At 37.8% G+C, this 21,650-nt stretch overlaps 1 protein-coding gene across 2 annotated transcripts in view; it reads left to right on the top strand.

Annotated features, from left to right (window-relative positions):
• Positions 1-21,650, top strand: part of VPS45 (vacuolar protein sorting 45 homolog) — an 82,557-nt gene that overhangs the window by 27,408 nt on the left and 33,499 nt on the right. For both annotated transcript variants that reach the window (XM_003800414.3, XM_023519404.1), the window contains exons 11-13: positions 5,204-5,362; positions 5,574-5,681; positions 6,774-6,895. In XM_003800414.3, coding sequence (XP_003800462.1) covers positions 5,204-5,362; positions 5,574-5,681; positions 6,774-6,895 — 389 coding nt within the window. The remainder of the gene's footprint in view (positions 1-5,203; positions 5,363-5,573; positions 5,682-6,773; positions 6,896-21,650) is intronic.

Genomic DNA, 21,650 nt, shown 5'->3' with positions numbered 1-21,650 from the left:
CAAAAAAAAAAAAAGAAAAAGAAGGGAAAAAAATGGAAAAAAAGAAACAATGGAAGAATCCGTAAATTATTATTATTATTCTTTTTTAGGAAAAAAGAATGATTTTCCCACTGATAATTTGTAGATGATGTTAGTTCCTTTTGGAATCTTGACCTCCAAAGAGATTATTCTTGCTTTTCTTTTCTATTCCTTGATTAGGCTTACATATAAATCTTAAGTACAAGGTTTTTGAATCCTATCTTCTTAAGTAGACAATAGTTTTCTGATTTTCTCTTTACTCAGTCATTGCTATTATGTAACAGTATCTTTTCTCTCTTCATTGCAAGGCTTTATGGAAAATTTAATAAGAAAAGATAAGCTGGGCTCAGCGCCCCTAGCACAGTGGTTATGGCACCAGCCACATACACCAAAGATGGTGGGTTTGAACCCGGCCCAGGCTAGCTAAACAACTGCAACAACAACAACAAAAAACAGCTGGGCATTGTGTCGGGCGCCTGGTCCCCGTTACTTAGGAGGCTGAGTCAAGAGAATCGCTTAAGCCCAAGAGTTTGAGGTTGCTGTGAGCTGTGATGCTATAGCACTGTACCTACTGAGGGCAACATAGTGAGACTCTGTCTCCAAAAAAAAAAAAAAATGGGCAGCACCTGTGGCTCAGTGAGTAGGGTGCCGGCCCCATATACGAAGGCTGGCAGGTTCAAACCCAGCCCCGGCCGAACTGGAACAAAAAAATAGCCAGGTGTTGTGGTGGGCACCTGTAGTCCCAGCTACTTGGGAGGCTGAGGCAAGAGAATCACCTAAGCCCAGGAGTTGGAGGTTGCTATGAGCTGTGATGCCACAGCATTCTACCAAGGGCGATAATGTAAGACTCTGTCTCTAAAAAAAAAAAGAAAAGCCAAAAAGTTCATTATATATTTCAGTTTTATTTCCAACAAGTAAATGCTATCCTGTAGCACACACCTGCTATGTAGTTAGAAGCTTCTCTAATTCTTTTTTCTCCTTTTCTCTGGTTAGTACCCTGAATTCTCAATATAATGTATGCTATTGTCAGTCAAGATGATGTGGCAAGTAGCCGTGAAAGAAGTTGTTCAAAATGAAGTCAAAGGATAGCTTGGGGTACCTACAGGTTTCTTTTCATGAGAGGATAGATAAGTCTAGCCAAGACGTGGACCTGAGCCATGGGTCCTAAGGGCTCAAACAGTAGGCAAAATAGTCTACTCATGTAAGCCTAGGTCAGATCTGGGCCAAGTCCTCAAGGGAGAGCTAAGAGTCAAGCCAGGGAATCAAAATACCAATACCAAATCTCAGAGAATAGAAGTAAATCTTTTAAAATTATTAACACATAATAATTGTACATACTTGTGAAATACAACATGATGTTTTGATACATGTATACATTGTTTAATGATCAAACCAGGGTGATTCGTGTATCTATATATCTATCACCTTAAACATCATTTCTTTGTGATGAGAACATTCTGACTTTGTGATGAGAACTCTTCTGGCTATTTTGAAATATGTAATGCATTATTGTTAAATCTAGTCATCCTCCTAGAAGAGACACTAGAGCACATTCCTCCTATCTGAATGTGATTTGTACTCATAGACCCGCTTCTTACCACCCCACCCCTTGCCCTCCTTATCCCGTGGGGATCACTGTTCTACTCTCTCTCTACTCTCACATTTTAGAGTCCAATAGCATGAAGCATTTGTTTTTCACTGCCAGGCTTATTTCACTTAATACAATGTCTTCCAGCTTCATCCATTTTGCCACAGATGACAGGATTTCATTCTTTTTATGGTTGAAAAGTATTTCATTGTTTATATATACCACATTTTCTTCATCCATTCACTTGATGATATACATTTAGGTTGATTTTATGTCTTGGCTATTGTGAATGGTACTGCAATAAACATAAACATGGGAATGCAGATAGCTCTTCAACATACTGATTTCATTTCCTTTGGATACTATCCACTAGTGAGATTGCTGAATCATATGGTAGTTCTATTTTTAATTTTTTGAGGAACCTCTATACTGTTTTCCATAATAGCTGTACTAATTTACATCCCCACCAGCAGTGTGGGTTCCCATTTCTGCAGATCATCACCAAATTTTTTATCCTTAATGAGAAATAAAGCCAACAGTCAAGATTCAAGTGAAGGTAATTAGAACCAATAGGAAGGGTACAGACTAATTATTGCAAATAGTCTTTGACTATCTTCCTGCCACTTTTGTGAGTTTGTAGTTGTTTGGGCATCTTAGATTTGCTTAAAGGTAGAGAGACAGGTCAACCAGAAACAGTAGTTTTAAAGTGTGAGAGAGTTGACTGTGAGGGCAAGAAACAAAACATGGTGCCTATAAGAAGAGTGACAGCAGAGATGCCACATGGGATTTCTCAATGTTCTAACCCTATGACAAGTTGCCTGAGACACATATAAAGTTGTATATATATATTTGATAAATAATTTGTACCCTGAAATTTCTTCATATTATATTTTAAAATAGTGGACCATTTGAATAGCTAATCTAAATAGGCTGTATTCCATGGCTGCTCTCTGGGAAAGATAACCACAAAAGGAAAAAAGAAGGAAATTCTTATGAATCGGGGGTCTAAATACATAGAAGAGAAATTTCTTCCTTTTTGATTCCTAAGGATGATGGTAGTAAAATGTTAACCCAGAAAATCAACACTAGGAATACCTCTCAGAGAACTTCCACTTAAGCGATCTAGGAAGTTCTCATTTCCTATTCTGCATAAGCAGAAGAGTCCTTAGACATTGGACATAGTTGTGTGAAGTACTAAAAAGATAAGGTATGTGAAAGCATCTCGTAAGTTGTAAAGTATCATACAGATGTAAGTTAGGTCCTCAGATTCCAGTGCACACCCAAGGTCTCACCAGATTTTTAAACCAAGCCCTTTCATCCTGAGTTCCATATCGCTGTTAAGAGTGTCACTGCTTTGGGTCTCTCACACTAATTCCAGCTTTTACCGATCGTTCAGGAACTTTTACAAATGTCACCTCCTCCATGAGATCTTTCTTGATTTTTCAACAATGACATATACTTTCTCTTGATTGTACCGATTTTTAGCCTTTGTTATAATACCACATATTTGTTCCCCCCAAATTTCACCTTCTACAAAATCATACACTAAAAATAAACATGGTTATGGGAAAATAAGGTTATAAGAAGACTACTTAAATTCTTTGTAACTAAAAGAAGACAGAAATGTGTTTAATTTTATAATCAGAGCCCTAATAAAAATAACAATCCTAATAAAAATATTAGTGTTGACCTTTAAACCTAGATTAGAGTTAGTTTATCCTCTGCAGTCTTATTATTGCCATTCATGTTTTCTTCTTCAAATTATATGGTCTTGAAAAGATTTGTTTCTTATAGAGACAATTTCATCAAAATTAAAAATGCCATATAAAGATAGCTTTCTTCAGCTGGGTGCAGTGGCCCATGTCTGTAATCCTAGCACCCTACAAGGCCAAGGTGAGCAGATCGCCTGAGCTCAGAAGTTCAAGACCAGGCTGAGCCAGAGCGAGACCGTGTCACTAAAAATAGCTGGGCATTGTGGCAGGCACAGCTGTAATCCCAGCTACTTGGGAGGCTGAAGCAAGAGAATTGCTTAAGCCCAAGAGTTTGGGGTTGCTATGAGCTATGACACAACAGCAGTCTACCAGCTATGACCAAGTAAGACGCTGTCTCAAAAAGAAAAGATAGCCTTCTTCATCAATCAGTGTTTGGTTGTTATTTTATTTCATTTTGCTTTTTAACATAGAGCAAAATACTAACATCCTTTTCATTTGCACTTGCCTTTCTCTAAATACCGTAACATAGTGGAAAGTACAGAAGTTCTTGAATCTATAAAACCAGATACTTCTTGCCAAAAACACTTCTGAGGATTTTCATCTTTTGTTCTTTTTTCATCTTTAACATATTGGTAAAGCTTCCTCTTTAATTATGAGGAAGCCTTTCCATGCTAGGAAACACTGCACAGGAATCAATATACCTTCCTGTTAAACTGACACTATTACCATATGTGTCAATCTCACAGAGCTAAAGTACACCAAAGAAACATTCTTTTTTTTTTTTTAATTGCTTGGGATTCATTGAGGGTACAAAGAATCAGGTTGCACTGATTACATTTGTTAGGTAAATTCCCTCTTATAATTATGTCCCAACCCCAAGAGGTGTGCCACACACCACGAACCCCCCATCCCCTCACTCCTTCCCTCTCCCTGTTCTCCCATTCCTCCCCCAACCATGTACTAGGTCATCAATTGAGAAACATTCTTTATAACATAATAGATTGTATTACTTTCATCACCTTTTACCCCATTGTCAGTGAACCTACTGGAGACAGGAATTGTCTCTAATTCATCTGGCCCCCAACAGTGCCTGGCATAGCACCAAGTGGGGGCTCAAAACCTATTGACTTGAATTAAGCTGTATATTGCACTGCATGATAAATACAAATCTGTACTACATGGAAGGTAATGTGAGCATTGGCAAAACCTAAACATGATTTTCTCCTGGCACTGTTTCCTGTCAATATCTGCCTCTTAAAATCATACATATTCAATTTAGAGATTATACACTATTACATACTTACATCTCTGTCAACCATTTTGAGACACCTGGTTATTTCTGATGCTTCTTGAATGTTAACCCCAGTCCTATGTAAAATTCTACCAATTTGTTTTCATTTCATGGTTAATCACAAACACTAAGAGAAACCAGTAGCTAGGAATCCAGATAATAATGGGACTCTGTCTCAAAAACTTAAAGAAAAAAAAAGAGAAAGGAGTAGGATGTTATAATTTAATTGGTCAGTTCTACTCTGTGCTCTATTCATTGAAATGGTGAGACTAGTATATGTTTCTTCTCTCAGCAAGGCAGGTACAACTGAGGCTACTGGAAAAGAAGAGAGACTATCCCTTACTAAATTCATTCTTGTCCTAAAAGACATATATATATTCCAGTTGGAATATATTTCCTTATTTAATTCTCACGTCGGACAATGATTTTCTATCATTGAGACAATCGCCAAATGTATGACCTGTACATTATCATAGTAATCTTAGCCATGAATTCAGATTTATCATTACCATTCAATAGTTATGAGATCTAAGGTATTATGCAACAGATCACTTAAGTGAAAGGGGGATAAATGCAAGTTCTGTCTTTCTTCAGAATGTGAAGAGGCTTCTGCAGAACCCCAAAGTGACAGAGTTTGATGCTGCCCGCCTAGTGATGCTTTATGCTTTACATTATGAGCGACACAGCAGCAATAGCCTGCCAGGACTAATGATGGACCTCAGGAATAAAGGTGTTTCTGAGAAGTATCGAAAGGTAACTGAATTTACATATAAAGCCCACCAAATAGGACCAAACTCTGTTATATTCTTAGCTCTAACAAATGATAAATCACACCCTTTTTATTTATAGAAATGTATAATTCTGTCTTCTTGTGTCTTCATGTCCTTAATAAAGCTATTTTCTTATGAAATGAATTTGCTCCCTCAGCAATAAAAGTTACTTCTCTCTCTCTTTTTTTTAATAGCTTGTGGCTGCAGTTGTTGAATATGGTGGTAAAAGAGTCAGAGGAAGTGACCTCTTCAGCCCCAAAGATGCTGTGGCCATCACTAAACAGTTCCTCAAAGGATTGAAGGTATGGACCTCTCCTCTTGGCTCTCCTCTCACTTGGCTAAGTGAGAAACAGTAGATGCCCCTGAGAGTGGATGAATATGATCTTCAAAGGGTCTTCATGGGTTTGGCGCCCATAGCACAGTGGTTACAGCGCCAGCCACATGCACCGAGGCTGGTGGGTTCAAGCCTGGCCAGGACCAGCTTGAACAACAGTGACAACTGCAACAAGAAAATAGCTGGTGTTGTGGCGGACGCCTGTAGTCCTAGCTACTTGGGAGGCTGAGGCAAGAGAATTGCTTAAGCCCAAGAGTTTGAGGTTGCTGTGAGCTGTGGTATCACAGCACTCTACTGAGAGCAACATAATGAGACTCTGTCTCAAAAAAAGAAAAAGGGTCTTCTGATTGCTGCTATTTTAGTACTATGCCAATTAAATGAAATTAAAGCAGACATCCTCTTAGAAGCTGTTTCAGAATTTTAGTGCTTTCTGTACTGAGCAGAGTCAGCATTGGACCAAACAGCTAAGCAGGAAATAACTGGAGATATTTTCAGAAAATACTTGAGTAAAAAAACAAATAATTCCTTTAGTCACAGCTATTTTACTCCACTTGTTTATAATTTAAGATGTGTTAGATAGTTTTTCTTTAAAGGAAATTAAAGATATAGCAAACATTTGTTCATCTTTTAAAAATACTGACCTATTTTCTTAAAATGGTCAAAAATTAATTTTAATCTCCTAGCCTTTCTTACCCTTCCTGAAGTTTTTCTGTTTTCTTAGGTGTTGCCAATCTCCTTTTATATATGATCTTTTCTTTTTATTTGCTCTACCTGTCATTCAATATTTTCACAAAAAGGTGAAAGTTAGGGAAGATGATGATAAAGGATGTGAGCAATTCCATTTTTAAATTCCTTTGCAATAGCTAACCTTGAATTTCAGGGTATTGTTTAATGAGATTTTTCTGGTGAATTAAAATATTTTTTATATTTCTAAGATTGCTATTCACTCTATCTCATGAGATCTCTATTGAGTGTCTATCCTTTTCTAATATGAGTACTATTAACTGTTATGTTACTAGTTTCCCCAGAATGACATAAGAACCATTTTCCCCTGTTTTAGGGAGTAGAAAATGTATATACACAGCATCAACCTTTCCTACATGAGACCCTGGATCAGCTCATCAAAGGAAAGCTTAAAGAAAACCTGTACCCTTATCTAGGCCCTAGCACACTCAGAGACAGGTAAGGTCACAAAGATACTACTACTAATAAAACCAGTAACACTGAGCAAATAGGAAATTTAGAATAATGTTAGTGATTAAAGCTAAGGTTATTTCATTATGCTCCACCTTCCCTTACTGTTTCAGTTTCAAGATTCTCTTTTCATATGTCGACATTAGACATGAATTCCCCTGCTAAGCCTGAAACATTTATTTCTATTATACTAAAGACAGTGTCTTAGAAGGCCCACATCCTCATTCTGTATTTTAGTATCAGACCAATTTACTTATGCCATTTAAGGTTCAGTCTGATGGCATTTGGAGTTTCAAATATTAAAGCCAAAAATAGATTTGCTGCTTGATTGCCATCCAGAGCAGGTTGTTACTATTTTGGTTTAGTCCTGGACTTTGCCAAATGTGGCCAGCACACAACTGAGAGACCTAATTAATAAAGACCATTTGTTACACAGGGTTGAAAAGAATGACTTTCAAGTATTAACAAAAGAAAGCAATTAGTTATTTTAATCCAGTGGTTAGTTAAATTTTAATAAAAAAAAAACCTCATCCAGAACAATTTACTTAGGCTAACGTCAAATTTGAAATATTAGATACACAAATTTTACTTTGTTAAAAATTATATTCTTTTATATGTATAATTTTTTTTTTTTAAGAGACAGAGTCTCACTTTGTGCCCTTGGTAGAGTGCTGTGGTGTCACAGTTCACAGCAACCTCCAACTCCTGGGCTTAGGCAATTCTCTTGCCTCAGTCTCCCAAGTAGCTGGGACTACAGGCGCCCACCAAAATGCCCAGCTATTTTTTGTTGCAGTTTGGTCAGGGCCAGGTTTGAACCCACCACCCTTGGTATATGGGGCTGGCGCCCTACTCACTGAGGGAGAGGCACCACCCAATATGTATACATATTTTTAAAATTTGGACCCTATTTTATAAAAGCCCTAACATATGTAGTTGAATCTTATTGAATAGATTAATGTGAAAATTTTACTGTTGGTATAATTCTTCTATTATTTCAGCTAATAATAATAAGAGTATTGGGGGCAGTGCCTGTGGCTCAGTGGGTAGGGCGCTGGCCCCTTATACCGAGGGTGGAGGGTTTGAACTCAGCCCTGGCCAAACTGCAACAAAAAAATAGGCAGGGTTTGTGCCAGGCACTTGTAGTCCCAGCTACTCAGAAGGCTGAGGCAGGAGAATCACCTAAGCCCAGGAATTGGAGGTTGCTGTGAGCTGTGATGCTACTGCACTCTACCAAGGGTGATAGAGTAAGACTCTGTCTCAAAAAATAATAATAATAATAGTCTTGGAAGTGTAGTGTTTTATAAATATAAAAAATTTACAAAAGGAGAAAATGTTTTGAGATACATTGATGACTTCTTTTACATGATAAAATGTATTTTTTCACTTTGTCCTTTAAAAAAATCTCTATAATTTGGTATAGAACAGGAAAAAAATTCATCTTTTAAAAATTCAAGGTCAAGAGGTAATCCATCTGGTGTTAAATTTATTGAGAATATTCATTCAAATAAAACGTTTAAGGACCTTGGCATTAGGATTCAGAAATGTCAGCTAAGTGAGAAGAATAAAAAGCAGCCCAAAGTTATTCACCTAAGAGGCTTTTTGAAAAACATGCTTTGAAAAAAAACACATTCTCGAGCCCTCTAATTAATGTGATAAAAGTAGAAACATTAATTTGCGAATTATTAAATAGGAAATTAGCTACTTATTGTTAAAGGTAAACCATAGGCCACAAGAAGAAGTAGAACTTCTGTAAATTGACCATCCAAGAAACTGTAACCAACTGGTCAATGTATGGAAGTGGTCAACATAAGGAAGCAGGCATGCTGTACTGATACGCACATGTGGTACATGTTCAGTGAAATGAAAATTAGGTCAACTTAAGGAGGTGGTCAATGCAGGGAGGTGTTTAACTACGGAGGTTCTGTTGTGTATTATGTATGATAAGTGCACAACAAACCTTTCTGATTTGTATGATTCATTCTCAAAGCTCAGAATGATGCATTTCCAATAAAATGCATATATATCAGTTGTCAGCATCTGTTGGCATTTGTCACTATAAACCAAAATATGCAAACCATTAATAATTCAATTGCCTTATCCTTTTATGCAACAGATGTTTATTGAATAACATCCATATGCTAAGAACTGTTGTAGATGCTGGACACACAAAAGTGACAGGAAAAGAAGGTACCTGCCCTCAAGTAACTTACGTGGAGGAGACATAGAGCAATAAGTGAGCAAACAAAGAATATAATTTGAGTGAGATAGTGCTATAGAGGAAAAGGGTAATAAGCTGAAAATAACTGTAGGAGTGAGGCAGACTACCTTAGATGGAGAAAGAATGTCTCTGAGGAGATGAAATTAAAGATGCGTTTTGAATTGTAAGAAAGAGCCAGTCACATAATGATTAGGAGAAAAAGCATCCCAAGCACAAGAAATACCCAGAGCAAAGGACTTGAGAAAGAGAAGTTGGCAAGCTCATGGGATAGAAAGAAGCCCCATGTGGTTGGAGTGGAGTGAGGAAGGAGGAAGTAAGAGGTTAGAAAGATAAGCAGGGCTGGATCACACAGGGCCCTATAGCCCCTGGGAAGGAAAGGTGTGTGTGTGTGCACGTGTGTGTGTGTGTTTTCATTTCAAATATCAGAGGAGAATTAAGCACATAAGTGACATGAACTGAGTTATGTTTTAAAAGATCACTTGTGGGGAGAATGGATTATTGAAGGCAAAAATAGAAACAGGAGTCAATGAGGAGGTGGCTTCAATAGTCCAAAAGAGAAATGGAAGTGGTTTGGCTGGAGGCCGAGGGAGAAGGTAGAATCAATAGATTTATTTAATAGAGCAGATTAACAGAATAAAGGTAAGAGACAAGTTAAGTTTAACTCTTAGGTTTTGAGGAAAAATCATGAGTTTTGTTGTTAAGTTGGAGATGCCTATTAGATAACCAAATGGAAATGTCATATACTGGAAGGAATTGCTTTATGATAATAAATACGGACCCAAGATTTACTCAGTAGGACTAACCAGAACTCCTCAGTCCTTATACACATAATCTGTCTGAGTCTCTTCATTCCTCCTGCCAAACCCCTTCAAAATACTAAATTGGGAGTTGACAAGATAGTAGTGGCATTTAAAGCCATGAAACTAAGTAAGACCACTTAAGGAGAAAGCATAGAAAAGGGAGAAGAAGAGAGCCCAGGACCAAGCATTAAGTGGAGAATAAGGAGCCAGCAACGGACACAGAGGAAGAATCAGAAATGTAGGAGAAAAAACAGGAAACATGGTGTCATGGCAACCAAGGAATGAGTGGTAAACTATGTCCAATCTTCTGAGAAGTAAGAATTCATCAGATTTCACAACACAAACTTTGATGGTATTCTTCCCCAGTTTCAGTGAGTCTGGAAGCCAAATTAGAGAGGATTAAAGGATGTAAGATAAAATGGAGACAGCACATGCATATAATACTTTTTAAAGAAGTTTTGCATTACGGGGACAGAGAAATGGGGGGGTATCTAGAAGAGAATGTGGGCTCAGAGGAAAGAGAGATTCAGAGCACATTTGTAATCTGATGAGAATTATCCAGTAAAGAAGGAGAAATAGTAATACAGAAGAGAAAAAGGAAGAGCTGTAGATGTCCTTTGGGGGATCCAGGGTACAAACAGAGGTATTACCTGTATTTATTTACATTTTTTTTAAGATTTTTTTTTGCAGTTTTTGGCCAGGGCTGGGTTTAGAACCCGGCACCTCGGCATATGGGGCCGGCGCCCTACTCCTTTGAGCCACAGGCGCTGCCCAGGATTGCCTTTATTTTATGTTATGTTATGCTATTTTATTTTATTTCATTTTATTTTTAGAAGGGTTGCTTTTAATAGGAGCAGAGGGACTTCTTACACTTTAGCAAGAGAGAAAACAATATGTGTAGATACAATAGGTTTATAGTTTTGATGATGAGAACATAGGACCATCATGTCTAATTTCTCAGTCAAATACAATGCTAAGTTATTAGCTACAGTAAGAGCTAAAAAGAGAAAATATTATGAAAGTGTTATTTCATAGGCTAGGAGTCAAAGTTTCTAGGGAAATTTAAGTCATATTTCTAGGCAAGGTAAAGTGCCATTGGAGTTTTGTGGTCATTTAAAATATATAGCCAGTGAACCCAGGATGGTTTTCTCTAACAACCTTTAGCTCCTTTGGATTAAATGTGGAAAAGTCATTTAGTTGGGACCAGCCAAAACTTTGGGAAATAAAAACAGGAAGATGGTATTGGATAGTGAAAAAAGTATTTGTAAATGAACTGGATGTTTGATGAGGTCAAAGAATTATTAAAGAAGGGTATTAGTGGTAGGTGAATTAGAAGTTGAGAGGAAATAATCGGAGAAGGATATCTTGAATTCAAGATTTCATGGGTAGTGCAGACACTTGTAATGGAGAAGTTTAAGTTGTAATCATACATAAAGGTTGTTGTGGGGTAGAAGACATGATCAGTGTGGGTGACGTGAACAGGATGTTAGATGAGTAATCCATACATGTTAAAGTCACTAAAAATCATGAAGGAAAAAAAAGAGAGAAAAAGTAAAAAGGAGGATAGCAAAGCTGAGCTAGTCTTCAGGGCGTAAGCGTGACCAGGAAAGGTCAGGAGAAAATAGTACAACTACATTATGAGATTCTAAAATAGTGGAAATTTTTGAAGAGAAATGGTTACAAAACTACAGTTGTTGGGGGCACAGATGTCTACACCAGCTCCTGGCCCTGCTCAAAACTTAATAATTATATTAATACTTTCAGAAGTTTGCTATATAATGTACAAATATACAAAGATAATTAAACAAGAATGTTCACAGAAACATTATCTGTAATAGCAAAAAACTGGAAACAAGCTAAATATCTTTCAATAGAGGACCAGTTACCTAAATTACAGTAGAAAAATACACATTCTTTTTTCTTAAGAATGCAAAGTTTTCTAAGATACCTTGGATAGAAAAGCAAGATGCTATAATATCCGTTTTGGAAAAAAGTATACAAGCATGAATGTGACTATGTACATTTCATATAAATATGTGCTTGATTATACATATGTGTATAATATATATGTATAAGCACATACATGTATATGTATGTATATAGTAACTATTTCTGAAAGAATAAACAAGAAATTTCTAATAGTTGTTACCTCTGGATATTGAGACAGTAGTTAGTTGTATACATATCTATCCTTCCTATTAGTTATTGCATTTGGTATTGTAATCTTAAACTATGAATTATGTTCTGTTAATCTTTGGTATCTTCACAACATTTAACACAGTGCTTTACAAACAGTAAGTGTTTAGTAGAGTATTAGGTAGATGTTTGTTAAATTACATAGGTATCTATGCTAGTTTCCATGCCAAAATTAACAGCTAGAAAGATTAAACTAGAGAATAAATTTAATTGATGCCAAAGAACATGTAGATTCTGGTCGTTTCCAATTAACTCTATAACGTATTTTGACTCTGCATCCATTTGGCCCTGCTCTCAGCTCTAGCCACTTTTTGGCTCTGGATCTTCTCATTCATTTTATTCATCTTTATGATAGTTTAAATCTCATAATAGAATTCTTGGCTTTATTGTTGTTATACTACTAGAAAGTATCAAGCTAAATGTGGCAAGAAAGCAACTTTGCAAAACCAAAACACTTAGAGAATTTTTTTAGCCCTTAGCCATTAAATTAGTGGTTAACCTGTTTGGCAGCATAGCTATATACACAAATTGGGTTTAATCTTTCTCTTACAAATAGAATTCCCACATACCCTATTTCAGACTAATTTTTTTTCCTCATTTCAGAATTGCTTTTTGTCTCTGATAAAAACAAGAATTTTTCCATTCTTGTTTGTTTGGAGCTGTATGATCTTACAATGCAGAATAAGTCAGATTAAAAAGGAAATACTTTTCACATTTCCACCTATGTAGTAGGATCTTGTTGAAGCAGCTTATTTTCATTTCTATAAAGCGGCATTCCTTTTTCATTAGCCTTTTTTTTTTTTTTTGAGACAGAGCCTCAAGCAACCTCCAACTCCTGGGCTCAAGCGAGTCTCCTGCCTCCGCCTCCCAAGTAGCTGGGACCAGAGGCGCCCGCCACAACGCCTGGCTATTTTTTTTCGGTTGCAGCCGTCATTGTTGTTTAGCAGGCCGGGCTGGCTTTGAACCCACCACCTTAGGTGTATGTGGCTGGTGCCTTAGCCACTTGAGCCACAGGTGCTGAGCCAGCCTTTTTCCCTGTAATAAATGTTCAGAAGGACTTTATCACTTATAAGTTTATTTAAAAATGTGAATTTTATCTGGGGTTAATATCAACAAGGTAGATAAAATGTTGCCATTTTAGAGTTTGTTCTTCCACCTAGCTTATTCACATGTAGAAAATGATTTCCAGAAATCCTGTATGTAAAAAATTATTTTTATTCTTTCAACAAAATGAGATACAAATTGATGATTCGTGTATATACAGCATAAACGGGCTGCTCTTTTCTAATGTTTGCTGTCTGCTCTAATTAATGCTTCTTATTGCTATGGTGAGTACTAGAACACCGGGAGATGTGGATGAAGAATTGAACTTGTGTGTTCCACTTGGCTTCTACCATCAAATTAAAAAGATTCGCTATATATTTTACCATTGGCCTTATCAGAACTTCTTTTAAAATTCACTGAGGAAAGGAATGAAGAGGAAAAATGTCAGGGATATTTTAAAATAATTATTTTCTTCCTTAAGCAAGCTTAAATAAATAGTAGGAGGCTCAGGACAATATTAATGTTTTCTATAACCAAATATGACATAGTCATCTTTGTTAGGTATACAGTTGAGCCAAGCTCTAAGATCCCATCCCTGTATCTAGGTTGTGTCCTTTTATTTATATAACCTATACCCACAGTTTATCATCCACGACATTTTCCTTCCCCTCTGGTAACACAGAAATATCCTGGTACCCTGAAATTATCAGACTAAAGGACAATATTCTCTGGAAATGCTAAAAGCTTACTTGAGTTTATGTCTTCCCACTTCTTGCCTTTCTTTTCCATGAGGGGCAGATGTGGTCTTAAAGCAGATGATAGAGTGTAGTTGTGGAGAAGCAACATCATTTTCCACGATTATCATTATCCTGATCCGTCTGCACAGCCTCTTTTTAAATTGATTTATCAGATCAAGAGCTCAAAACAAACATAAGTGTTATTGTTTGATTCTTCTCTTCAGTCACCAGGATAGTCACTATACCCCTACAAAGGAGAAACCCCCTCCCTCCTTCTTAATAAAATAATCTGTGTAATTCATGAGTACTTACTCATAAACTGTAAGATAAATTGCATAACAGACCTCAGGGTAGAGTTGTCCCTCACCATAGGAATACTGTATATAGAATCTTACTGTAGGGCGCAAGCCCCATATACCACAGGTGGCATGTTCAAACCCAGTGGGAAGAATTAAAAATTTATATCCTTAGAAATTTAGTGTTAAAAAGATTCCTATTTCTGTTTTTTTTTTTTTGTTTTTTTTGCCGGGGCTGGGTTTGAACCCGCCACCTCCTGCATATGGGACCGGCACCCTTTTGAGCCACAAAGTACTGCCCAAGATTCCTATTTCTGGGGCGGCACCTGTGGCTCAGTGAGTAGGGCGCCAGCCCCATATACCCAGGGTGGCAGGTTTAAACCCAGCCCCAGCCAAACTGCAACAAAATAATAGCTAGGCGTTGTGGCAGGTGCCTGTAGTCCCAGCTACTCAGGAGGCTGAGGCAAGAGAATCACCTAAGCCCAGGAGTTGGAGGTTGCTATAAGCTGTGTGATGCCAGGGCACTCTACCAAGGGCAGTAAAGTGAGACTCTGTCTCAAAAAAAAGATTCCTATTTCTGGAAGTTTGGGGCAAGTTTTGTTCATGTCCTCACGCTCAAACATTCTCTCTTCATAAAGTTAAAGAACCATTTAATTGTCCCTGAGAAATCATCAATGTTTTTCACTTATGCAGTCCTTTTATCCTCCTCTTGTATCATCTTGGTTGAAAGATTCTGCTCCAGAACCAAGGTCTTCACCTCCTGTTTCACCTCCAGTCACTTTGGAGGGCTTCCTCATATGGCCTTCTGTCTTGACATCTGAAGAAGCCTTTCTTCCTGTCGCCTCCACACTCTGATGACACTGTCTGTGAGATGAGGCCGCAGTGTCTCTCAGCGGCTCTGCTGTGTGCTCTTTAGCATATTTAATAACTTAGCTTAAAGCTTGCAGTGTACAAAAACAGTTTCAACATTTTCCAAGGAATTTTCCAATAATTTTTGTAAAAGTATTAGCTAGATTGCTAGCTCCCACCTAAAGTGGACAAAGAGAAACATATTGCTCTTCATTGGCCAAAAATGCTTTTGTTGCAAGTTTGTTGTAATTCAATAAAACTGATTACCATATTCAAGGTATTGTTTTGCATATGGATATTGTTATTGCTTTCTAGAGTTCTACACTTTTTGTGAATAACCATAAAGAATTAAAAATATTTGTATAGATATGGCTATGTTACTTTCATACAGATTTATAAAAAAGCTCTTTTCCTACAGCCTAAAGCACCAGATTAATAATGGATTACTAACTTTGCGTTAGGCTTCTGTCTACTTCTATATAGTGCTAGAGGAGATCACACAAATTATGGATTAGTGCTGCTACACATTCATTGTTTCCAACCTCCCTTGGGCCTCGCTCAGCCAAACTTTTATGTACCTCTAGATCTCTCTTTATCTCATTCGCCACATCGTTTTGAATATTTTCCATTCTATCTAAGTCACCTAGCTCATCCCAGGGTTTCTTACTCCACAGAGAAAAAAAAAATTGAGTCTGTCAAACATTAACCCCCTTAATGTCTAGCCCCATACTTAAAAACATATCTGCATAGCCCCACCTCTACGGCCTGCCTTCATTCTGAGGAAAATGCATCCTTTTTCCTATTTAGAACTATTCTCTCTGCCAACACCATTGTTTAGACTTCGATCATGTCTTCAGAAGTCTTTCTTTATTGAGTATTTGATGCCCACCCTCTCTACAGCTCTCTGCACACACACTCACTCTCACTCTCTCTTTCTTTTCTTTTCTTTCTTTCTTTTTTTTTTTTTTTTTGAGACAGAGTTGCAGTCTCTGCCCTGGGTAGAGTCCTGTGGCATCATAGCTCACAGCAACCTTAAAGTCTTGGGCTCAAGTGACCCTCCTGCCTCAGCCTCTCAAGTAGCTGGGACTACAAGCACCCACCACAAATGCCAGCTCTGCTCTTGCTCAGGCTTGCTTTCAAGCAATCCACCCACCTCCGCCACCTAGAGTGCTAGGTTGTGAGCCACCATGCCCACTTCTCTTTCTTTTTCCTCTCTTCCTCTTCCCCTCCCCCATTCTCTTTCTTCCACCCCTACCTGACTCTTGCCCTCCCCTATATATTTTCAGTTTCTTCTTTACTGACTTCTTTCCTATAGGCTATAAACATATACTAGTTTTTCCTGTTAAATAAAATAATAAATTTAAAGCATTTGAACCTGACTTTTCCTCTAAACTATGTCCCTTCTTTCACAGCCAAGCTTCATGGGTAAAGAACCCACAGTCACTATCTTCACTTCTCTGTTCTTCAACCCATATACCCTGGCTCCTTACTCCGTTACCACACACTATGACTTTTCTTGCTCACACTGGTAAATCCAGTGGACGCTTTTAATTCTCACATTATTTACCCCTACTTCTGCATTTAACACTGTCAACCATTCTTCTTAAAACTCACTTGCCCCTCTGGCTTCTTTCTTCTGATTCTCCTCCTAGATTTCTGAAAATGTCCTTCTCAGTTGCCTTTCCTGACCATTCTTGCTTATTCTAAAGATGTTAGGAACTCACCCAAAATTCTGTCTTTGGCTCTCAGAGAGAATTGTGGCTTCAGTTACCATTCAGGGGAACCACCAGGCCTGAATATCGAGGTGTCAAGCAGGCATCTCCACTAGGATAGCCCAAACATTTAAGTTTTAAGTCTAAAACACAACATGTTTTTGCCTTACTCTCCATAAATAAGTCTTTCTTTCTTCTCAGACATAAGCCATTACACCTAGTCACCAAACCCAGAAAACTTAAAAGTTATCATGGACTCCTGTTTTACCGCCATCTTCCACTTTCAATCATTGATCAAATACTAAAGGGTCAATATTGTGTCTTCTGTATCCAGTACCTTGTCTCCCTCTCTTCTGGTATTCCTTTAGTTTCATCTTTCATTATATCTTCCCAAAAGTCTTACAATAGCCTTTTATTCTCCAGCTTTTCCCACCAGCATCCCTCGATTGCTTCTCATACAGCTACCCAAATGATCTTCCAAAAAAAGTAAATTTGATTATGGTTACTTGCTAAAACCCTTTAGTGATTTCTCCATGGCCTCTAAAAAAATTTTTTTTGAGACAGAGTCTTACTTTGTCACCCCCAATAGAGTGCCATGGCATCATAATTCACAGCAACCTTAAACTCTTGGGCTCAAGCCATTTTCTTGCTTCAGCCTCCCCAGTAGTTGGGACTACAGGCACCTGCCACAACACCCAGCTATTTTTAGAGACAGGGTCTCGCTCTGGCTTAGGCTGGTCTTGAACCTGTGAGCTCAGGCAATCCACTCACCTTGGCTTCCCAAGTGCTAGGATTACAGGCATGAGCCACCGCGCCTGGCTCACCTATAAAGTTTGATGTTTTCCATGATCTGGCTTCTGCTTCCTTCTCTCTCTCTATCATGGTGTCCCTGACTTATGTTTCCCACCCACCACAAGGAAGTTAGGATAACTCCAAAGTTTTTGGCCAAAGCAGCTAAAATTCTAAAAGTGGCCATTAAGTAAGATGAGGAAATCTATAGGTGGAAGAGGCTTAGAGAAGAAGATTAAGGATTTGAACAAGTTAAATTGAGAAATCTGTTAAATGTCTAAGTAGAAATGTCAAGCAGACAGATATTTAAGTTTGAAGTTTAGAAGTGTGAGCTAGAGATAGAGATTTGGGAGTCATTGGCAGATAGATGTATTTAAAACTACAAAACTAAGTAAGACCATCTAGGGAAGTGCTGTCTATAGAATTTTCTACAGTGATAGAAATGTGCTCTATTTATGCTAACCAGTAAGGTAGCCACTCAATAGCAGTGTGGCTATGAGTACTTGTAATGTGGCTAGTGCTGCTACTGAAGAGCTGGATTTATTTTTATTTTATTTTATATAGCCATATGTGACTAGTGCCCCCCCTATACTGAATAGAATAGATCTAGGGAATACATTTAGATTAAGAAGAAAGGAGGACTGATGTCTGGGCTCTGAGCATTGTAGATTAAGCAGTCAGGAAGATGAAGTGAGACCATCAAGGACACTTGAAAGTAGTGACTGATGAAGTAGGAAGAAAACCAAGAACATGATGATCTGGAAACCAAGTGAAGAAAGTATCCCCAGGAGGAGCTAGTGATCAACTTAGTCAAATGTTGCTGACAGGTTAAGTAAGACAAAGGCTAAAAAATGATCATTTGGAATTAGCAGTGTGACCTTGACAGGGAAGGTTATTTGGTGGCATAGTGGGAGCCCAAACAGACTGAAATTAGTTTAAGATAGAATGACCATCAGATAACTACTTAACCTTTATGAGTTTCTGCTGCCTCAGTTATGATTTTTGTCTTGCAAAATTGTAAGCAAAGTGCCTGATAAATGGCGGGCACTCAGTGAATGGTCAGTGCTGACACACGGTCCTTGAGAAACAGAAAATAGAATGAGTTCACTCATTCCAGCATCTGTTGCTCATATATTTCTTAATTACTCACTGTGTGTTAGGTACTGTTCTAGGATTGGGGATTTGGCAATGCGGAATCAAAAAAAAAATTACTACCCTCATAAAGCTTTCTAGTGATATGTGTAACCAGAGAACAGAGAACAGGTATAACAAAGAAAACAAGGCTGGAAAGACAAAGGGCTAGTTGAGAAGGACATTAAGTACTATACTATGTATATTAACTAAGCGTTGCTCTGACTGCCTTTATCTTTTTCTTCTTCTTCTTCTTCTTTTTTTTTTTTTTTGAGAGTCTCAAAAAAAAAGATAGAGTCTCACTTTATCACCCTTGGTAGGGTGCTGTAGCATCATAGCTCACAGCAACCTCCAACTCTTGGGCACAAGCAATTCTCTTGCCTCATCCTCCCAAGTAGCTGGGACTACCGGTACAGGCGCCCGGCTATTTTTAGAGACAGGATCTCCCTCTGGCTCAGACCAGTCTTGAACCTGTGGGCTCAGGACAATCCACTCGCCTCAACCTTTAGGAGTGCTAGGATTACAGGCGTGAGCCACCGCACCCAGCCCTATTGCCTTTATCTTTTGGCAGGGAAAGGCATGATCAGATCTGTGTTTTGGAAGATGAAAGGGGCTGATAAATGAAGTATAAATGAAATATATATAAGTCCTAAATATGCTAGGACTTTGGCAACAAGGCAGGAGAAACTGAGCAAAGGGGTGGAGTCAAGATATTCCAGGGATAAAAATGGCACGAATCAGTGGCCATCTGCATAAGGATAGGGTGAGAAGGTAAAAAATAAAAGAAGAAGGAAGAATAAAAGATGACTCAAAATTTATTCTTAGGTGACTGTGTATGATTGGATAGATTGTACCCATGACAAGCTAAATAATGCCCCCCAAGATGTTCACACTCTAATCCCTGGAACCTGTGAGTATGTTGCCTTATTTGGCAAAGAGAGCTTGGAAATGTGATCAAGGGTATGGAGATATTATCCAGGTGGGCCCAGTCTAATCACAAGTGCATCAAATCAGAGAACCTTTCCTGACTCTTGTCAGAGAGATAAGTGACAACAGCAGGGTAATAGATGTGAAACATTCCTAGCTTTAAAGATGGAGGAAGGAGGCCACAACCTAGGGTCTCACAGGCAGCCTCAAGAAGCTGGAAAAGTCAAGGAAACAGATTCCACCCTAGAGCTTCCAAAAGGAACATAGCCCTGTGTAACCTTGGTTTTAGCCCAGTTGAGACCTATGGCAGACTTCTGACATCCAGAACTATGAGGTAATAAATTTGTATTGTTTAAGCCAATTGTTCGTGGTAATTTGTTTCAACAACAATAGAAAACTCATACAGTACTATTGCTCAAAATAGGGAATATAAGCAAAGTAGCAGATTAAAGGGAGAAACTGAATAGTAGAGTTTAGTTTTAGACATGATTAATCTGAAATGACTCGTGATGTACAGATATGTGAATCTGGAACCCAGAATGAAAATTAAAGCTAAAGATAAAGGTTTTATGTCATAAGAGCATGATTATAGAATTATTAAAAATGAGGATCAAAACAGGATGTTGAGAATAACTCATAAATTAGATAAAGAAAAAGCATTTTTACAAAAGACTATTCTACCAAACCTCCTGTCACCATAATTATCAATGACCTCTGCTGATAAATCCAATGGACATTTTTTCTTTCTTTCTTTTTTTTTTTTTTTTTTTTTTTTTGGTCACCCTGGGATTGAGTGCTATGGCATCATAGCTCACAGCAACCTCAAATTCCTGGGCTCCAGTGATCCTCCTGCCTCAGACTCCCAAGAAGCTGGGACTACAGGCACCTGCCATGATGCCCAATTTTGCTATTTTTAGTAGAGAAAAGGTCTCACTCTTGCTAAGGCTGGTCTCCAACTCCTGAGCTCAAGTGATCCACCCACCTCAGCCTCCCAGAGTGCTAGGATTATAGGCATGAGCCACTGCATCTGGCCCCAATGGACACTTTCATCCCTAATCTTACTTGACCTATCTATAGTTTTTAAGACTATATTTAACTTTCTGTTCCTTGAAATACTGCACTTGGCTGGTTTTATTATTACCTTGTATCCTCTGTGAATTCCTTGTCTCCTTTGAGATTTCCTGTTCCTTCACCTATCCCTTCACTGTTGGAGTTCACTGGGTTCCATCCTCGTCCTCTTCTTACTATACCATCTCTCTAGTCTTCCATGCTGATGGTACATAGATCAGTATCTGTAGGTTATATCTTTATGGGATAGATCATAATGAGAAGCCATAATGAGATACTACTTTTTCACTTATCAGATTGGGAGGAACAAAAGCCTTCATAATACATGGTGTTGATAAAGATTTAGAGAAATAAGCACTTTGCTGAATTACTGGTGGAATGACATCTGTGAAGCAACTTGGTAATATCTATCAAAATTTTAAATTCACAGTACATCCAAGATACGGGCAAAGGACAGAAGGATGTATATAAAATGCTTCCATATGCATTCAAATGTATACACACAGTACACACAGATAATATCCCTGAAAGGATACATAGGAGACAAATAACAGTGTTTGATTCTAGAGATGAGGGAGTAGGGAGGGAACTGAAATGGCGGGAACCTTACTTTTTCCATATACCCTTTTGTATTTTATACCATGTACATGCACTTATCTAGTCAAAACAGTGTTTATTAAATAGCAAAAAAAAAAAGATTATATAGCATATAACTATATGTAAGGGTATGTAACTCTTAAAAGCACTGTAGTGCTAGATGTATTGTTTTGTAGACAGATTTGAATGAAGCTTATTTTGTCTTATAAAGTAAATTTAGTGTTTCATATATATGACTTTAAGTCCCAAGTCCACATAGAAATATCATAATTGACTCTCTACCTAATTAATTGAAAAATAACTTCAATTTTTTCAAGGTATTTTATTTTATTATTTTCTTTCCTTTTCTTTCTTTTCTTTTCTTTTTTTTTTTTTTTTT

Source organism: Otolemur garnettii, unplaced genomic scaffold (assembly GCF_000181295.1).
Source record: "Otolemur garnettii isolate 467f Iridium unplaced genomic scaffold, OtoGar3 scaffold00174, whole genome shotgun sequence".
Lineage (NCBI taxonomy): Eukaryota > Metazoa > Chordata > Mammalia > Primates > Galagidae > Otolemur > Otolemur garnettii.
The sequence above is the reverse complement of the archived record's forward strand: the minus strand, read 5'-3'. Positions and strand labels throughout refer to the sequence as shown.